Consider the following 19,679-nt stretch of genomic DNA (forward strand, 5'->3'; position numbering starts at 1 on the left):
AATTTAAAATAATTTAAAAAATATATTATTTTGATATATTTTTTTAAATAAAAAATAAAATATCACCCAAAGGAAAAGACCAAAATATGGGGAGAGCGGATTGGTCGAGTTGAGACCCATTTGTCAAAAAGATGGTAAGCAACAGGCTTGGGATGGTATATCTAAAACCTCACTGCCTTTTGGATAAAAAAGGAAAACGCAGAGCAGGGGGCATTCCGAGAATCGAACTCGGGACCTCTCGCACCCAAAGCGAGAATCATACCACTAGACCAAATGCCCATTTTATTAACTAGCTCATATTTATTTTATATACTGAACATATTCATCACATGGCTGATTTGGTCAAAGTGATTTGTGTGATAGTTAAGGAAAGTTTGCATAATACTGTTCGATTCTCCATAATACCAGGGATAGGGAGAACAGTGAGCGGTAAAAAGGAAACCGATCTGATATTGGTGCGTCTACAATCTGAAAAGGTGAAGAGAATTAACTATTTTTAACATCCGCAAGAAATTGTGCCATAAATGGCAAACACTCCATGTTTATGCTATATATAAGCCAGACCTTGCTATTTACTGTCACCAAATCAAAATTCTTAAAAGAACAACATTTGTGTATTGTTTGCTCTCATCATAATTTAACAATGTCAATGTCCAAAGGATTGATGGCTTTTGGTGTTTTAATGCTCTTGATGAGCACGTTTGTTGCAGGAGATGTAGCAAATACCATTAACACAAAAGAACCACCACACATAAGTTACGAAGGGCTTCCACGTTGTGACCCAGAAAAGAATCCCCATTGCCTCCATCCAGTCGCTCCAGGAAGAGGTTGCAAAGCAGAAAATCGATGCAGGGAAGGCGAGGTAGAGGAGCTAGCTAGCTAGTGAATGATATTATAAGCTAGCGCTTGGAATAAGGCAATGCCAATTCAAGGCCAACCTCCTTGTATAAATTCTTTCTTTTTCAACCTTTCATGCTAATAATAGGATGATCATCAATCGATTATCTGTTTCATCAATAAATGGTTTTTTCTTCTCGTGTTGTATTTATCCCATAAGATATATATCTTTCAATTCATTCATGAGTTTTTTCCCATTAATTACATGCATTGCAATAGATATATATATATTATGTTGCATTGGATATTGCATGCATGAGATGTTCCTTTACTTAACTCATTGTTCCACCATTTGAGGCGAGCTAGAATCCCACTTGAGTCTTAAAAGAATAGCAGATCACCTTGCATGGGATGGCAACAAATTATGTGCTTAGCTCGAAGTGGTTATCACATAACTTTTTTGAAGAACTTCAACGAAAAGGACCCAAAACCATTATGATCCCAAGGATTTCCAATGGAGTAAATTTGGGAATTATTAATCCTGCCTAAAGTGAAAAACTTGTCATGGAGGAGTAATAAAGGTATTGTTCCTCCAAATGATAGCCTGAGTATTGTTCCTAGAGGTCTCAGATTCGACCTTATAGAGGTAAAAGATCCTCTTTTTCTTGGGGTAGAAATGATCTAGTCGTGGAATTCACCATGAAGCAACCCATATAAATGTGTTAAGAATATTCCATATACAAAGATTATTGAATTTACAAACAATCGAGATGCCATGATCATGTGGATATGAGAATAAATTTATCTGTTATCATCCATCTAGGTTTTTGAGAAAAAGTAGTAGTTTATTCCTACAATTTCTTAAAGCATTAAATGTTATCGGTGCATAATCTTGAGAGCATGTTGAATTTTTTGGCTGAGTATTTAGGTTGAAGCACATCGAGATAATGCTATGCAAGTTTATGAAATCCATTCCAATCTAGGGTTGATCCTGGGCCATAGATTCATGTCCAAGAGATGTTGTCACAAACATACTGTTAGATGAGGCCATTGTTTTCCTGCTGAAGACATCCTTAGTCTTGGGGCTTTCATCGATCAGAGTTAGCCTTGGTACCCATATTATAAGTCAAAACTAGATTGATAGACTCGTGTTTTGTTGTTGGTTAGACTGAATTTTTTAGTGTGAAAAACGATGTTTAAGTATTGTCATTGTATTTTAAAGAATGAAGAACAAATCCATGGCTCGATATTATAGAAAGAGAAATAAAAAAAAATAATGATTTTCAATCCCCATAAATAAAAATATAAAAGGATTAAATTTTTAAAAAAAAATTACAAAAAAAAGTATTAAAAAAACAAAACATCTTTAAAAGCAAGTGAGATTGTCAAAAAACTGATAATACAATCATGCAAATATAATAACCCAATATGAGGCAAAACAAAAAAAACATTTAATGTTAAAAAGAATCAAAGTTTGAAAGATAAAATAAAAAAAATAAAAAATTAAAAAACAACATAAAAAAACTTGAGCGACTTGGATAAACCTCTTACGTAGATCATAAGATAGAAATAACTTAACTGAAAAGAAAACTAAAGAAAATAACAAAATTCTTTTTTTTTTTAAATGAACAACTTAATTCAAAGGATGTAATCGAGAAAGAAAACAACGTCAACTCATGTTAACTTTTCAAACCAATGACCCTAGGTTGTGATTAAATTGAAAGCACCACATATAGAAAGCAACTATTTTCAAACTTGGCTCGCTTTACGGGTTGACCTGTGACCTAGGTGACCCTTGACTTAGACTGGATTGAATTTTCAAAGAAACTGTGGGAGAATTGATCAAGTGTAAGACGACCAAAAATTCGAGTTGGACCATGTTTCAGTTAACTTGGAGAAAACCCAGTCAAAACCGGGTCAAAACCTATTAACTGTTTTTTTTTTCCTTTCCAAATGACATCATTTTTTACTTTTTTATAGAACTAAAAGATTGGTCGACTTGGGTTCACTCAAGTCAACCCACTTGACCTGTGACTTAATAATTGTCCTAGATTGACTCTTGGATAGGGCCTAGAAACAATAGGAAAACCAAGGAGAACAAATCTCAATAAATAAAGTTGAATGATGAAATAAAATATAAATAAATGAAGGATAAAAAATAGCAATTAAGAGAATAAGGACCTCATTTGAAAAAAAAAACATTGAGAGGATAAACAAAATTTTTGAATTGAAGGGTAAAATTAAAAAAAAAATCAAATTAACAAATGAATCTAAAATGAAAATCAAGAGAATGAGGACTGAATCTTAAAAAAATGAAAAATCAATATTATAGATCAAAGGATTAATTGAAAAAAAAAAAATTTGATAAAAAGACTAAATTAAAAATAAAAACATTAAGGACCAAACCTTAACTATCATAAAATATTGATTTAAAGGAAAAAATTAAAAAAAAATCAAATATCAATTTCCAATGAACTCAATGATGATGGATGAAATCACTAAAAAAATAATTAAAAATAACTATAGCCAACTTGATTCCACCTTTAGAATTTGTGACACGGATCATGAAGCTAAATCACAACATAAAAACCAAACCCGAAAAATAACAATGTAATATTCCCAACCAACCAAAATAATTAAGGATAAACTTGAAAAAAAAAATTAAAAAAAGAAGTGGTTTAGAAAATCTAGACTTGAAAGGAAAGAGAACCAAATCAGACACAAAAAGAAAAAAAAAATCCAAATTATAAAGGATGAAATTTAAAATAATTTTAATTAAGAAATTGGATAAGAACAACTAAAAATAACAATTAAATGAATGAGAACCATATTTGATATAAAAATAAAATATCAAGGGATAAAATTCAAAGACAAATTAATTCAGTAAAAGATTCAAGACCACATACATCACAATTAAAACAATGAGGAATAAATCTAGTATAAAAATCAAGTATAAAAGGATGAAATTAAAAAAAAATTAACTTAATAAATGATTCAAGACCAAAACATTGCAATTGAAAGAATGATTACCAATCTAATATAAAAATCAAGTGTCAAGGGATAAAATTGAAAAAAATAAATTAACTTAATAAATGATTATACATTGCAATCAAAAGAATGATGATTTAATTTAACTTAACAAACAAATAACCATACTTTTTTTTTTTTTTTTTTTTTTTTTTTGTAATGGACAAACCATTTTCCAGTTAGAGAGAAAGGAAATAAGGAGAGAAAGAAAAACCTATGGTCGTGACTCCTCTGTGTGATGAATGCGAACACGCACCTCACAACCGTGATAGGGTTATGATTATATGTTTTTTTTACATTGAAAACACCTAAGAAAAATAATATTGACATGGGAAGAATTTTGGGTTTTAGGTTGACTTTAGATTTTGGACTGATTTTCTTATGTGTTTTTAAAGGGCTATAAATTAGTTTAACAAGGTTCTTTGGGTGTTTTTTAAGTTTTTGAATTAAAAATAATTTTTTGGGTAAAAAACCCCCTATTTTTTTTTTTTTTGCCACACCAGTGACCAGATTCTAGGCTCAGCGGATGATGTGTCATTTACATCAACCCTTTTAAATTAAAAAAAAAAAAGGCCCACGTGTGGGCCGTCGCTTAATGGGTTAGGCACTAGGCCTGGCTTACTAGACCCAATATTGTCTAATCTATTTTTTTTATTTTAAAAAAATAATTTTATTTTAATTGATGCCTTATTTTATATAAAATTTTGAAAATAATTTTTTGATATATTATTTAATTAATACCCATTTTCTATGTTTTTTTCCCAGCTTAGTTAACCTTTTTTAAATTGATATTAATTTTTTATGATAGTGGGTGTGTTTAATTATTAAAAAGGTTGATATGATTAATCGTTATAAGTATTAGCTATAGATGTATCTCTATAAAAATAAATAAATAAATAAAATGGCTAAGAATATTAATTTTAGAATATAGTTGTAAAATCTGATTTGGAGTTGGTACAAGACAAAACTCAAATCATATGTAAGGAGGATTAACTAAAAAAAATAAGAAAAATGATAAAAAATTGTTTTGACCAATGTTTTTTTTTTAAAAAAAAAAATTAGTAAATTGATTTTTGACGAGGTCAGTTCTTTTTTATCGAGTTATATAAGTTTTTTTCTTTAACATGGACTGATTTAGATATTAAATTAACCAGGACATAGTGTGGGTGAGTTTTATATATGTGTTGTAGAGTTATCCCTTGCTTCAATGTCCCCACTCCCATCAAATTAAGAAGTATTTCAAATTTAGTTTCAAAAACCTTAGGGCCACTGAAAGTTTACATACTTGTTAACTTCAGGGTCCGTGGGATTAGTCGAATTGCGCGCAAGCTGATCCGGACACGCACGTTAATAATAATAAAAAAAAAAGTATTCCAAATCTATATCTAATGATAGAGCTTGTTAGTCTCATTGTTTCATTGTAGTTACCTCTATTTATGGCCTCTAAAATGATCATTGGAACCACCAAAATCCTTAATTCCACTTTATTTTGTGCTTCTATGCAAGCATCCAAAGGTTATTGTCTCCAAACTAGTTTAACTAATAAGTTAATCAATGTATTTCTTTGCTTCCATCAATGAATAATGTTTATATAATTTTTAATTTTTTTTTATTAAAAAACAAGATTTTAATGTATGTACATAAATCATTTTACTTAATTTATATCAAATATTTATACATAAAAATACATTCTTAAAATAAACATAAAGCTCCATTACAAAATAAAGAATTATAATTGCACTTAGTATAGATAACAACTAAAAACGTTGTACTAATGGCCTATGCTAAGTGATGGATCATTTAAATTTCTTCTAATATAAAAAAAATATTCAAATGATAATATTCAAATAAAAAGCTAAATGACAAATTGAAAAAAAAATTTTTTTTTAAAAAAATAACAAAAAAAACCCATCTTTAGTTAAAAAAACTCGTGCAAAAGAAAAAAAAAAAAATGGACATCAAGTCCCATGAAAACTAAATAATGAAAGGTGAAATTAAAAAAACTATTGAATAAAAACCCTAAGTCAACTCGAGTTAACTTGATTAACTTGTGACTCTAGATATGAGATCAAGATAACCCTATAAGAAAAATAACATAAAAAATCATGATAGCTGGAGGCCTATTAATCTAATATCAAAACATGAAATCAGAGAAAAAAAAAAAAAAACCTAAAACAAGACCGAAGTTAAATCAGGCCAATCCTCAAAACTCGTGACCTGGATCATGAGATCATGCTACTCCATAGAAGGCAAACCAACAAAAATCACGAAGACAAACTTTCAATTATATATATATATTTTTAAATCATACTAAAAATAATAAGTGCAAAATCTGACATAAAACTAAATGAAATAAAGTAATCAAGGATGAAAGTGAAAAAAACAAAATAAATCAAGAAAATGATAAAAAAAAAATATAACAATTAAAAAAATAAGAATCAAATATGATAGATGAAGAAATTGAAGAAGGATGGAATTAGAAAATAATTTCAATTTTATAAATTATCCCATACAAAACAAATAGTAATCAAAAGAACATGAATTAAATCCAAAGGAAATAAAATTGAAGGGTTGCTTTGAAAAATTAGAAAGCTTAGCGTGAGAATCAAGGTGGGAGAGAAAAGAAAGGGAAAAAAAAAGAAAGTAAATGCCGTTGATGCCAAATTAGAGATATGTTATATACATGTACTGCTCAGGCATAAAAGGGCTGCACGTATAATTTAAAGTGGCCGAACACTACCCACTTATTAATGCGTGTAATACACGCGTTAACCACTTATTTTAATAATATTTATATTAATTAAAATATTAAATTGCTTTTTAATACACTTGATTATAACAAAAATATCATGATGAAAATATGAAAAATCACCTAAAATTTTGCTTTTAGGAATGCTTTAGTCATTTTATTGTTTTGAAAAAAAGTAAAAAAAAAAACTAAAACACTCTTATATGTCAGTTTATTTTTTTAATTTTAAAGATAATTAAATCATTATACTGTATAAAAATAATAAAAAATTGATGTACCTCCATCCAATTTAATAATGCCTATTTAACCTTATGAAAAGACTATTTTACTTTATAATCTTCATTTCATTGGTTGTTATTATAAAGAGTAGAAATATAACTGCACTGGTTAAGCATCAGTGAAAGCATGATCCCTTTTAGTTTTTTCTTTAATAAAAATGCTACAAAAAATCTCTCATTCTCATTCATAAAAGGACCAAGAAGAGAGTAAATTTTAGGCTTTGTGGCTGAACATTTAAAAGCTAGTTCATATTGTTCTATCTATATCACCATCAAGTTAATTTGTTATCTTAGCTTTAAAAACCTCAACTGGCCTACCAATTATAAAATATATTTTTTTATATTGTGCTGTTATGTAAGAAAATCAACTCAGTATAAGACATGGTTTACTAATTAGGTGAGGTAACTTGTATTAATAAAACAATTATTTTCTTTTAAATCTCGTCGACATTGAACTCTGGATATCACTAGCTTTTGCATGCAACACATATAATCTCACAGCAAAGGTGTTCCATTAATCATTAGGAAATATATAATATATAGTTTACAATACAATATCTATGAAACAGGTGAAATTTGAATTATAGATTATGTTTCACCATATCCTCTGGGTTCAAAATGAAAAAGAAACACAATTCTAGTTTTTTATTTTTATTTTTAACTCAAATTATAGTATCAAAATACAAGATGCTTATGAAAATGATTAATGTATTCAATGGTTGATTAATTTTTTGGTTCAAGTAATTATGATAACTTGATATAAAAAGTTCATGTGATTGATAATTAATAGAAGGTGATGTCTAATGAGTTAATATGATTGGTAAAAGTTACATGTAAAAAGTTATTTTTAATAGATATTAAAAGATTTGTATAGAGTCTTAAATTTTTTTTTTAAAAATGACCAAACATACCTCTTGAGACTGGGCTTGAGAACATCGTTCGGACCCAAAAAAAGAGCTAGGTGTTCACCTAGCACCTGAGCTGAGGGCTGGGTGCGCCCCAGCATCTGAGTAGGGTGTTAGCCTGAGCCCACAAGAGGTTGGAAATGGGCTTTGAAAATGGGCCCAAAACTATTGTGGGTGTTGTGCTAAAAGAGATAAATCTTGATACACGGGGATAGAGTAAAACAGAAGGATCGAAAAATCATATCAAAATCATATCAAGAGCCATCTTTCTTGTTTTCTAAGAACTGAAAGCTGTTGCATTTAATTAGTCCTCTTGCCCCTATATATGAACAATATAAACATGAAGTTTAATTGGATCTTAAATAGAGTCTAAAATTTTCATTAAACTTGATGACAGATCAAACAAAAACGCAAAGGAAAACAAAAGCTTTGGATCATCAATCATCAGACCTGCAACGATAGTACTTGGAACAACCGCGAGAAGGAGAATTAGATGGAGGTGGAAGACAACTACTACTATAAGACTGACCACTGGCGCCATCATTACAAACTGGCTGGTCTGGCTTTAAAGCACCAGGTGATATATACTTCCTCTTCTCTTCAAGATACCTTTTACTAACATGAGATGGCATCAAGAACTCGTATTCTTCATCGCATTCTGCTATCGAACCATTGCATCCATTCGTTTTCGACGCCACCTTGTCGCCGAGCTGCAATATTGCAAGGCTCAAGATCACTAGGAGGAAGCAGAAATGAGGGAAGCACTTCCGCTCCATTTTTTTAATTTTTTTTGGTCTGGTGTTGGTGCTTGTCTTTGTTTGCAGTTCCAAGCACTTAAATATAGGGTGATGGATTGAAATGGAGATGATTTTCCTTCCTGTAAAGCTAGTTAGTGGAGGACGCATTAGGGATAAACAGAAGGAATGAGGGACCGCACTTCACCAAACCCAGCTATGATGTGTCGCTTTTTTTCGATTTTTTCAAGTGTTAGTTTCAACTTGGTATACATATTTTACTATGTCATTGAATTTAGCTGTCTGAACTTATTTTGGTTTCACATTTACTTAGTGGATGTCAAGTGTGCTTATATTTAGGGGCGTTTAAAACTGGTTTCAGTTCGGTTCGCACTAAAAACCTAACAGAAACTACTTTTTTAATTTCTGAAAAATTTGATTAAGATTGAATTAAAAATTAATTCAAACAGGATGAAATGAGTTTGGTTTGGTTTGATTTTTTTTTTCTTGGTATAAAACAAGGTATCCAATGGGTTTTTAATTGGGTTTTTCAATGGGCCTATACTGAATTGGGACCCTTTTAATTCTTAAATACAATACCCTAAAATGATTTTTTTTATTAAACATATAAATAAACTGATTTTATCTCACTTTTACATGATAATCAAGAATTATCTAATATAGAAAATTCAATCAACCCAAGCATTTATAGGAAGAATTCGTTGTTATGATTATGGTAAAAAGCCAACAGTAACGATCTACTCTTAGTAAATTTCCACAAGGAATTGGTTTCTTTTGAGATCAATAGATCACAACCTGGACACTTGCAAGTGGAAAATAAATAAATATATAAAAAAACTCCAATAGTAATAAATAAGTACAAAATGACTACTGGTTAATGATGTGAAGATTGAGATTTAAAAGTTTTTAGAATATGGTTGTGAGTGTGTTTTTAAAAAATTTTTTTTCATGCTGAAATACATCAAAATAATATTTTTTTTATTTTAAAAAAAATTATTTTTAACATCAGCACATTAAAATAATTTGAAAAATACTAAAAACATATTAATTTGAAGTAAATAAAAAAATAAAAAATTTTAATTTTTTTCAAAAATATTTACAATGGATGAAACATTTTTAAAATATTGGTAGATTTTTTAAAAAAAAAATTAAAATGTCATATTTAACCCATGATCTAGGGTATGAATTTGTGATAACCATATGGAATTCAAATCCAAAGAAACTTAATTCTAATTAACCAAATATTCAAGGCTTAGAATGAAAAAAAAATCAATTCAAAAAAATAACTCGAGCAAACCTAGATTAATAGCCCATGCTGTGCCACGACCTAGACCAAATTGGTTCTAACATTAAAAAAAAAAAAAAAAATACTTAGGTGATGCCAATGTATTCAAAGAAGAAAAGAAAACATGAGAATTAGGCCATTAACTTGACTGAAATCAATTAAATCAGGTTAATTTAATAATATAATTAAAGAAATTAACAAACAATAAAAAAACAAAAAGACTTGAAATAACCTAATTTATGTTTAAAATTAGTAAAAAATCTTATATCTGATATCAACCAAGAAGTTCAATTTAATATTGAATGATAAAATTAAAAAGATAAATATTAATTTTAAAAACTTGTTAAGGCAAAAAAAAAAAAGTAATAAAAAGAATGATAATAAAATATGATATTGTAAATATAATAAAAATGATGAAATCCGGGAAAAAAAATCAATTTTTAAAAACCATCCTAGGGGTTTTTAAAAGAAAAAGCCACCACTAAACCCATAAATCATCGCAACCAGAGTTATCTTGTCAAACTTCGTAAATCAAGTTATTGACTCTACAAAGTTTAATAACCTAATTTGTTTTTGAATTTTTTTTATTTAATTAATATTTTTTAAAAAATAGACTATATCATGATGTTGTGATATTTTTTCTGATACCAACTTGATAATGAAATATTTTTTTTAATACTGCAATAACTATATAAAAAAAAAATTAAAATAAATTATCAACTCTAAATCTCTACAAACACATTGTATAAGAACTAAATTAAAAAAAAATAAAAATACAAAAAAATAAAAATACAAAAGAAAAAAATAAATCAATTTTTTCTGGACAACTTTTAGTTTTATTCTTATTTCTTAATACTTAATTAATATTAACACACCCAATCTCCTCAATGTTAAAATGTCTGCCACCTTTTTGTTTCATTCTATGTGGAGTCTTGTTTATTTCAATAAAGGAATCATGCCTTCTCTATACTCCACGGAACAGCTTACAACTATGTTTCAATGATTGGGCTTGTTCGAGCCTTTTGTGGGCCTTTTCGGGTTTTTATTTATGTAAAAAACAAATTGCAATCACCCTTTTTATTTTTATTTTACTCATTACCAATTCGAAAGTCATGCCTCCAATTATTAATGAGGAAAGAAACCAAGGGGCAAAATACAGTACCAAAACCAATCAGCAAAGAAACCAATGCATGACTCACGATTCCTCTCGGAAAAAAAAAAATTTTTTTTTATCATACTTATCGGTTTGTTTTTGTGTTTTAAATATAATTTTGAAAAAAACATTAAATTTTATTTTATTTTTTTGCTTTAAATAAATATTTTTTTGATATTTTTACATCATTTTGATGCGCTGATATCAAAAAAATTTTAAAAATATTATTTTAATATATTTCTGGGTAAAAAATAATTTGAAAAGCAACTGTAATTACACTTCTAAACATACTTCTCGACAAGAATATTGTATTCATGTAATGCACCAGATTCTATGCAAGCTTTCACCATATACACAACTCAGAACATCTACAAATTAGCCTTTTATACTTGATTTTAGTTTAGGGTTCAAATAGAATCGGTTCAATTCGATTTGGATGATTTCAAAAGTTTGCAATCCACCCAAACTAACCAGAATTTTTTTTTGGGTTTTTTAATCTGTCTTTTTCCTTATTCAGTTTTTTTATATTTTTTTTTTGGTTTCCTTTTTTTTTTTCTCACCCCAAATGCTTCGGCTGAAAATTGAGAAATTTTCTTTCTAGCTAGCTAGCTAGCACATATGATCATCGGTCGCAGATGAGAGCCAAAGAAAAACTATAAGAAAATCAATTCTGAATTGGAAAAAAATGGCCATAAAAATTGAAAGTGTAGATAAAAATGTTGAAACAGCTTCCTATATTTCCTGTCAATATCAAGGGGTGAACATATTCCACCATTCATTGCTAAGCAAATTGACACTTTTTTGTTCTAAGATCAGCTTGTGAGGTGTGTGTCGAAGACCAACCGGAGAGTCTTCAAGAAGTAATGGTCCAGGTTAGACTCATTGCTGAATTAAATGGCTGTCATTTTCCAGGTGGAGTCATCGGAGAATGTATACTCCTGTACGAACCACCATCAATCCATGCCTGCCCGGCTCAACCAGATAGTATTTACTGAGTAAGCACTGGAGATCATATCCTTGGACAGGAGAATTAGAAAATAAAAAATAAAAAATGATGCAGTTTTATCACTAGCAATGATTGCAGCAGTTGAACAAAATGTATTTGATTTCAACAGAGGTGTGATGATGCATAGGAATCCGGTCCTGCGGATCAATTTTATTTTGATTGCAAATCTTAAGAACATAAAAATAGACCTTAATGACACGCAATTATTGAGAAAATAAAGTTCCTGAAGAGGAAATTGCCCTCCACATTATCACAAACTATGCAATACTAATCATGACCTGCACCTGTAGTACTTGTTGCACCCTCTGTTGTAATTGTTTGATGGTGGAGGGAGGCAGCTGCCTTGATAGGGTTCACCTCTCTTAACCTTGCCACAGAATGGTGAGTCGGACCTCAAAACACCAGGAGTAATGTATTTGACAGCTCTAACAATTCTTCGACTTGTCTCTGACTCCATGGATAATTCTTCCTCCGCCATTTCATCACTACATTCTACCATGGAACCACTGTATTGCACTCGTTCAGTACTTGCTTGCATAGCAGCAACTCTAAACTGGGAGCTCAGTTCTACAAGCACTAGAACTAATAAGAAGGCTGCGAGAAAAAGCTGCAAGGAATAAATGTTTCTGTTCCTCTTTGTTTCCATTTCTTGATCGCGAGTTCTCTTCCACTAGGCTTCCATTTTATCTAGGTGCTACTTAGCTCAGCTGTCTCTATCAAGACATTTTTCAATTATTGTGTACTCGCTACTTATTTATAATCAAATTCACGTGAACATCCCACCAATAACTTTCTGTCATCTTTCTTTTGTTTTGTCTCAAATCCCTACAGATACTTATGTCTTGAGTCTTGACTTTGATAAAAGAAAGAAAACAACATGATTTTACTCAAGAAACCAGCCAAGGAAGATTTGAAGCCACATGCTAGCAAGTAGGCAAGTGCTGCAATCTTGCAGGAAATCAAAGTATTCTTGATTTCCAAACTTCATCATCAATAAATGATGTTCAGGATTTCAATCTCTCAAATATGTGAAAATTATGAAGTTCTAAGACCATGGACGTTATGATTTCTGTTTAATTGGTCATGTATATAATCAAAGAATTGCTTACAATCTTAGCTGATAAAATGGAACCCGTTTTCTGATGAATGAGAGACAGTTCTATTAGACGATATTGAGGCCAGTAGCCAAGGGCAAGAATACCAAAGAGATTTACAAGCACAAAAACTAGCAAAGAATCGAGGGAGCAAACCCAAAAAGGGCCATGATGGCCAGATCAGGCATAAGTTCGTGTTGATTATGAAACTGTAATTATCATTTGATATTAAACGATGGATTAAAGCATTAAAAGGAACGTAGTTACTCATCCATCAAAGAGTAAGTGCCACAACATGCCATTGCAATTTACACATTGATATTATTACTTCCTAAGGTCTGTTCTCAGGTAACCCCTCACTGCCAAACCATCCAGAATGCTTAGATCCATATATCTGATGTGCAGTCACCTCCTGGGTATCTCATCTCATGCGCTAGGGAAGGTCCATCAGGTTCAGATGCAAAGTCTACAAAATAGTTTGGATTTATTGCAAGACCACCTTTCTCAGTGTCAACATCTATCTGCAACATATGAGATCCTTTCTCCACGACTTCTGGATAAAACTGACGATCCCAAGTGCTGAAAAGTGAGTTGGTGACATAAAGCCGCTTCCCGTCTAGACTCAGCTGAATCATTTGAGGCCCTCCTCTCAATCGATGTCCCTAAACAGAAATTATGAAGTTTATCAATCTGTACCACAATGCAAGTTAAGGTTGACTCTTTGGCAGAGATACAAATAAGCTCTAGGGAAGATATCCAAAACTAAAACATTATTCCATAAGTGTTTTTATGAGCCAGAATCATACACGACAAATTGAGAAAAAAAAAAAATTGTTCTTCATTCCAAATTCCCAATTAATTAACTCCCACTGCACAATTGGTCCGGTGGAAAATTGTAGCATCATCAATATAAATTGGCTGTGTGATACGTGAGGGATGGGCCAAATGCATTCTACTATGGAAGGATAATCAGATTAACATGCATTTAAACTAGAATCCATTATTACAGTATTGTCAGCTGACATATAAAAATAATAGTAAAGCAGTTTAGATTTTTTAGGAGGACAATTTAGATATAGGTGTTAGTACTTTAGATTTACAATGATCATACTAACCTGGATTTCTGGAACATCATACTGCCAGGTTTTTCCATCTTCACCCTCAGCAACTACTGGGCTTCCTTTCTGGATCAGCCCCCCAACCCAGACTTGCCCTTTCAGGACAGGATTTTTGGGGTCCTCAATGTTGTACTGTCTGACATCTCCATGCAGCCAGTTGACAAAATATAGAAACCGATCGTCAAGAGACAAGAGAAAATCAGTTATAAGCCCTGGCATTTCTGGAAGAATCCAGTTTTGCACCTTCAATGGTTTCACTGATATTGCCAACTGAAAAGACAAATGGGGATCGCCAAGTATTTTGGCAATGGAGTCATTTTAGAATGACATTATCCACAAGGAAAACAAGCATCTTATCTACCATTTGCATACCTCATGGCTCCATGATTCATCAGGGGTCTTGAAAAATCGTACCATGTTACTTGTTAAGGCACATCCAACAAACCCTGTGTCTTTAGAAGGATTGTGAAGGAACCTTATCTGCAAATCAGTCAAACAGGGATTTATCAGAGATTTTATTTGAAGAGTCACGATTCCTTGCAGCAATGATGACAACATATAAACAAAAGTGAGTTCGTGCATGCATCATAAGCAAAGAAACGTTGGCCATATCTAAATAATAGGAATCAGCTAGCATATTGATCTAAAGAAATCACCTCCAAGGGCAAGAGTCCAGTACTGCCAAGATCCAATGTCTGTTTCAGTTCACCATTAGGCCAACTGTAGACATGCAAATGCCTCCCGTAAAGACCATCTGAAACATGTTGCGGATTGAAGCCTTTGGTGAAGGCTGCAGGAGCTCCCCATGAGGAGCTAATCATGGTGTTGTGTCGAGGTTGGTACCAGAAATCATAACCAAATGTCGGACTGTGCCCTGGTTTCTCCCACCTAATGGTCATGAAGATGATTTAAAGGTTATAAAAATCACGTTTTTCTTACTCTTCAGTGAAATTTGCATCTCAGCACACTTTCAAGAACATTAAAGGTAAAGTTGATACATAATCAACCCCATTTCATGTGTCTGGAAAACATTTTTTTAGTTATTTAGTACCAGTAGAGTGAATTAAGTGAATCAAACCAAACATATGCGTTAACCAAAGCAAAAAGTTGAAGAGGAAGCTGCTTAGGTTAGGGGCATGGACAAATACCTCCCCTTTACGTTGAATTCTGAATCAAGTAGAAGAAATCCATTTCCCTCTGCCTTTCCATCTTTATCTCCGAGGCATGATACCATGACATCTCCAGAAGCAAGGCAATGAGATGTGTGTGGATACGCCAATCCTGTCTTCTTTACAATATCCGCAGGCTCAACAACTTTATGCAATGAGGGAGCCCTTGGATCTTTTAGTGTGTCAATTGCATATATGCGACCAGATCTGTTGGAAATAGATTGCATAAGAAACTTATTGAGTGTTTGGTTTAAAAAGTTAAATGATTGATGATCATTAGATGGCAGAGATATCTGACTGGAATAAAAAGGAAACTTGATATTCAAAGAACTGATTCAAACTCATGGATTTCAAAGCATGCTTCAGCTTTCAGATACAAGTGGCAAGTAATGAGTATAAAAAAACAATGGAGTATTTCAGTTGGTACCACTGCATGACATTTTTTGAAACGAAATCTTCAAAACTTCAACGCACTCATGAATGCTCACGACCCAACTCTAGCTTGGTAATTCTTAAACAGCATGGTTAATTTTTTAACCTAAGAATCAACTCTTATATTTGTTTTGATTTTATACCATGAAAGCACCCTCCAATAACAATGTTAGTACCTGTGTTTGTTGGTTCAATGCCAAAATCCACGTGCATAGCTCCTAGTTTTCAACAATGCAACTCTCTTCTTGTCCAGATTAAAATTCGAAAATATAAAATAAACTGCAGTATCTTACATCAATGAAGGCAGGATCAGATAACGCCTGGCTGCTGATGGATCTCCATGACAAGAGCTGCAAGAATTCCACCCTGAATGATGTAGTTCATCTCCTAAGTTTGGCATAGGTAGTCTGTGGATAACTTTAGAATAATTAGGTGAGTTGGGATCTACATCCACAGTGGCTAGATAATCAGGCTTCTCTATTCCCGTTCCTGTATAGATATTTAAAAAATTATATTCCTTATCATCACTTATTTTCCATGAGCTTGTCAAGAATGATAATATTAAGGAGTTAAGATATAACTCGGGAACATTAATTCATTTAAAATTGATCCATCAATAAAGGAAGCAGCTTTAAGAGGCATACATTAGAAACTGTAGCAAGTATTTAAAAGTAAATATCAAGTTGTTAAGCCATGCAAATCAAGAACAGGCCTACATCTCACAATATTCTGCTAAAATCTGAGGTTTCCTATAAAACTAAACATGTAGTGTTCTCAAAAGTAAGAGATAAAAGTCCATTAACATATAGAATTAAAGTGTTCCCATATTTCTTGTCAAGAAAATGTTGTAAGCATGCACTAAACAAGATCATTTTCGTTAATAGGAGATACCACTTTCCTAGACCAAAAACTTGAATCCAAAAAAAGGCGAAAACCATAATCATGTTTCCTTAAAAGCAGCAGCAGCAGGAGAGCATTCCCTGGAGGAAATGTATTTCTACATCATATGATGCCCCAGCATATCCCAGGCACTGGAGGAAATCTTTGATCAAAATGAAAAGGCAAATAAATTCCCAGTATCCCTGTAGCTCACTTTCTCTGTCTATAAACAAAAGCAACTGTGAACAAGAAAGATTCACAATAATATTCCTTTGACCCCACCAAAATTGAAGTTTCACCAATTATATGCACAAAGCTCCGTAAGTTAACTTGATCAGAGATCATATCCAAGAAAGTTAAAGGGAAAAAAATCACAAAGAACAGAAATTTTGGTGCCAGTATGAAGATATACACTGCTTATCAAGATCTGAAGTCACAACAAAATTTTCCCAGAAAAAGAAACCAAGAAAACCACTGTCATCCATCAAGAAGAAAACTTCAAGAAACTCCAAAGAAAAAGAATCAAGCACACAAAGACCACAACTAAAACAAATAATGGGAAAGAAAAATAAATAAAGTTAACAACAACAACAATTACCAGCGTAAACACAAGTGACATAAATAAGTGACTCTCTTGGACCAGACATGGCTTCAAGTGGGCTAGCATAACCTGGTCCTTTCTTGCAGCATCCGTGTCCATGAGCACTCACCACTTCTGTCCCTGTAGCCATCTCTGTCTCTCTCTCTCTCTCTCTCTCTCTCTCTCTCTCTCTCTGTGGATGATGATGATGAGCAGCAAGAAACAAGAAGTTTCAAATTTATAACACAATTTTATTTTTTTTTGTAATATTACACAAAATAGTTAAGTCATGCAATCTTACTTTAGAAGAGCACAACTCCCATCTAACGTGTAGCTGTTTCTATTTATTTTTGCTGAAACTGAGATGGCAGTCCTATTTTATTTCTTTTAATTGAATTTAGCCTCCTTTTGATACCTTTGTTGAATGTGTCCAGGGGGGTGCATCTTGACGCCTTACCTAGTTTTTTTTAAAATATATTAATTTAATATTTTTTAAGCTAAATATATTTTTTAAACACACAATTATAAACAAAAATAAATAGTCTCTTATATGAAAATTTATTATTGTCCTTTGCAAAATCTTTTGAACTAGTTATCGGAAGCAAAATGATTTTTTTCAACATAACACAATTACTTTTTATAACTTGCATGGGATAAAATTGATTATTTTATTTTATTTTATAGAATAAAAGTACTCATTTAACCCTATAATAAAATAACTTAATGTCTACTACTGAAATATATTTTTTGTATTTTTAATTTTTTTATAATATTGTAATTATTTTGATGTTTTTAAAAACAAAACCAACAAAATTTTCACCCAAGACTAATTTTTTATTTATCATTTTACATTGTTTTTATTTGTAAATTTTAAGAGCACTCATAAGTAAGGTTGTTAAAATCACGATTTTAACACGGTACGGAAAATGCAATACAAACTCGGATCGTAAGGAATTTTAAAATACATTAACAAAAAATTCATGCTTCAAATAAAAATTCATATATAGTTCAAGCATCTTAAATACATAATTCAAATAAAAATTCATATATAATTTAAATAATTTTTCATTAGCCAATAATTTAACAAACTTAAAACAAACAATTTGATGGTATGTCATGTAAACTAAAACCAGCTTTAGTGTCTTCATTTTCCTAATTATTCCTCAGATATTCATCAATATCATTATGAGTTTCGTTAATCAACCCATTATAATAAATATAATTTTTTAATTTATCTTGTTACTATTTTTATATCTAAATTTTATTAATTTAATATTTTTTAAGCTAAATGTATTTTTAAAACATACTTAAATATAATTATAAACAAAAATAAATAGTCTCTTATATGAAAGTTTATTATTGTCCTTTGCAAAATCTTTTTGAACTAGTTATTGGGATAAAATAATTTTTTCAACATGATATAATTATCTTTTACAAATTGGACGGGGTAATATTGATTATTTTATTTTATTTTATATAATAAAAGTACTCATTTAACTATAACAAAATAACTTAATGTCTACTACTAAAGTATATTTTTGTATTTTTAATTTTTTTATAATATTGTAATTACTTTGATGCTTTTAAAAACAAAACCAACAAAATTTTCACCCAAGATTAATTTTTTATTTATCATTTTACATTGTTTTTATTGTAAATTTCAAGAGTACTCATGAGCATTTTTGCAAGATTACATTTATGAAATATAATTTTTTTTAAAAAAAAATAGTTGGCATGTGTTGTACACATGTCAACAAGTGGACAACCCCCATTCTATTTAGGTAGCACATAAGGGGTTGTTCGACAATCAAATGCTGCATTTCGAGGTAACATTTGAAAGGTCTCAGCACCCCTAACTCAATGAGGCGGCACATGTTCCAAGATTCACGACAATTTGGCATCAGCGAATATTTCTTCCCCCCTTCTTCTCTCTTTGCCAACCTAGATTTTTGTAATGGTCCCTTAAAAATTCAAGATAAACCCTTTAATTTGTTGATTCTTCATATTTGGTCTATTTTCTTTTTATTATGATTTTTTTTATCTTGAATAATTTATAAAATTAGCATGTCTTTTCAATTTCATCCCTCTTAAATTATTTTATCTTTTAAATTTGGTCCCTATTTTTTTATTCGAAATCATTTTTTAAATTGATTTTGTTTTACAATTTCACCATCCTTTGGTTTTTTTTTTTCCCTATCAAATTTAATCTCAATTATTTTGATTGCCAATTTTTTTGCTTTGACAAGTTTTTAAAATTGTTATTTTTAAATTGGTTCATAATAAACTTCTTGATTGAACCTAGATCCAATGTTGTATGGGTTGCGAGTTTTAAAGATTTGACTAGGTTTAGGATTTTTTTTGGGTTTACTTGGTTTTTTTTTTTTCTTTTTTTAAGCTAATTGTTTTTCCTAT

General features: G+C 30.8%; 2 protein-coding genes and 2 non-coding genes across 4 annotated transcripts; all 4 read right to left on the reverse strand.

The window, feature by feature from the left end:
• Positions 1-207: 207 nt before the first annotated feature.
• On the reverse strand, positions 208-279 carry TRNAP-UGG (transfer RNA proline (anticodon UGG)). Its single transcript has one exon. It is a non-coding gene; the product is annotated as a tRNA-Pro (tRNA).
• A 7,766-nt stretch (positions 280-8,045) lies between these two features.
• Positions 8,046-8,788, reverse strand: LOC118055201 (uncharacterized). Its single transcript, XR_012168987.1, has 2 exons — positions 8,247-8,788; positions 8,046-8,115 (listed from the first exon to the last, which is right to left on the reverse strand). It is a non-coding gene; the product is annotated as an uncharacterized protein (transcript).
• Positions 8,789-12,266: 3,478 nt separating this feature from the next.
• LOC118055200 (protein RALF-like 32) lies at positions 12,267-12,641 on the reverse strand. The gene has a single exon (XM_035067021.2). It carries the CDS (start codon positions 12,639-12,641, stop codon positions 12,267-12,269), a length of 375 nt encoding a protein of 124 aa, XP_034922912.2.
• A 645-nt stretch (positions 12,642-13,286) lies between these two features.
• Positions 13,287-17,565, reverse strand: LOC118055199 (selenium-binding protein 1). Its single transcript, XM_035067020.2, has 7 exons — positions 17,286-17,565; positions 16,102-16,297; positions 15,356-15,583; positions 14,864-15,095; positions 14,580-14,687; positions 14,205-14,477; positions 13,287-13,751 (listed from the first exon to the last, which is right to left on the reverse strand). Exons 1-7 carry the CDS (start codon positions 17,416-17,418, stop codon positions 13,470-13,472), a joined length of 1,452 nt encoding a protein of 483 aa, XP_034922911.1. The 5' UTR covers positions 17,419-17,565; the 3' UTR covers positions 13,287-13,469.
• Between the last annotated feature and the right edge of the window lie 2,114 nt (positions 17,566-19,679).

Source organism: Populus alba, chromosome 1, assembly GCF_005239225.2.
Source record: "Populus alba chromosome 1, ASM523922v2, whole genome shotgun sequence".
NCBI lineage: Eukaryota > Viridiplantae > Streptophyta > Magnoliopsida > Malpighiales > Salicaceae > Populus > Populus alba.

What these genes read in the sequence shown, in the direction of transcription:
- LOC118055200 (XM_035067021.2), bottom strand. Translation starts at nt 12,641, where the DNA reads ATGGAAACAAAGAGGAACAGAAACATTTATTCCTTGCAGCTTTTTCTC.
- LOC118055199 (XM_035067020.2), bottom strand. Translation starts at nt 17,418, where the DNA reads ATGGCTACAGGGACAGAAGTGGTGAGTGCTCATGGACACGGATGCTGC. An exon ending in TGTCACTTGTGTTTACGCTG is followed by an intron (nt 16,298 to 17,285) that starts GTAATTGTTGTT and finishes ATATCTATACAG; the next exon opens with GAACGGGAATAGAGAAGCCT. An exon ending in ATGATGTTCCAGAAATCCAG is followed by an intron (nt 13,752 to 14,204) that starts GTTAGTATGATC and finishes ATTTCTGTTTAG; the next exon opens with GGACATCGATTGAGAGGAGG.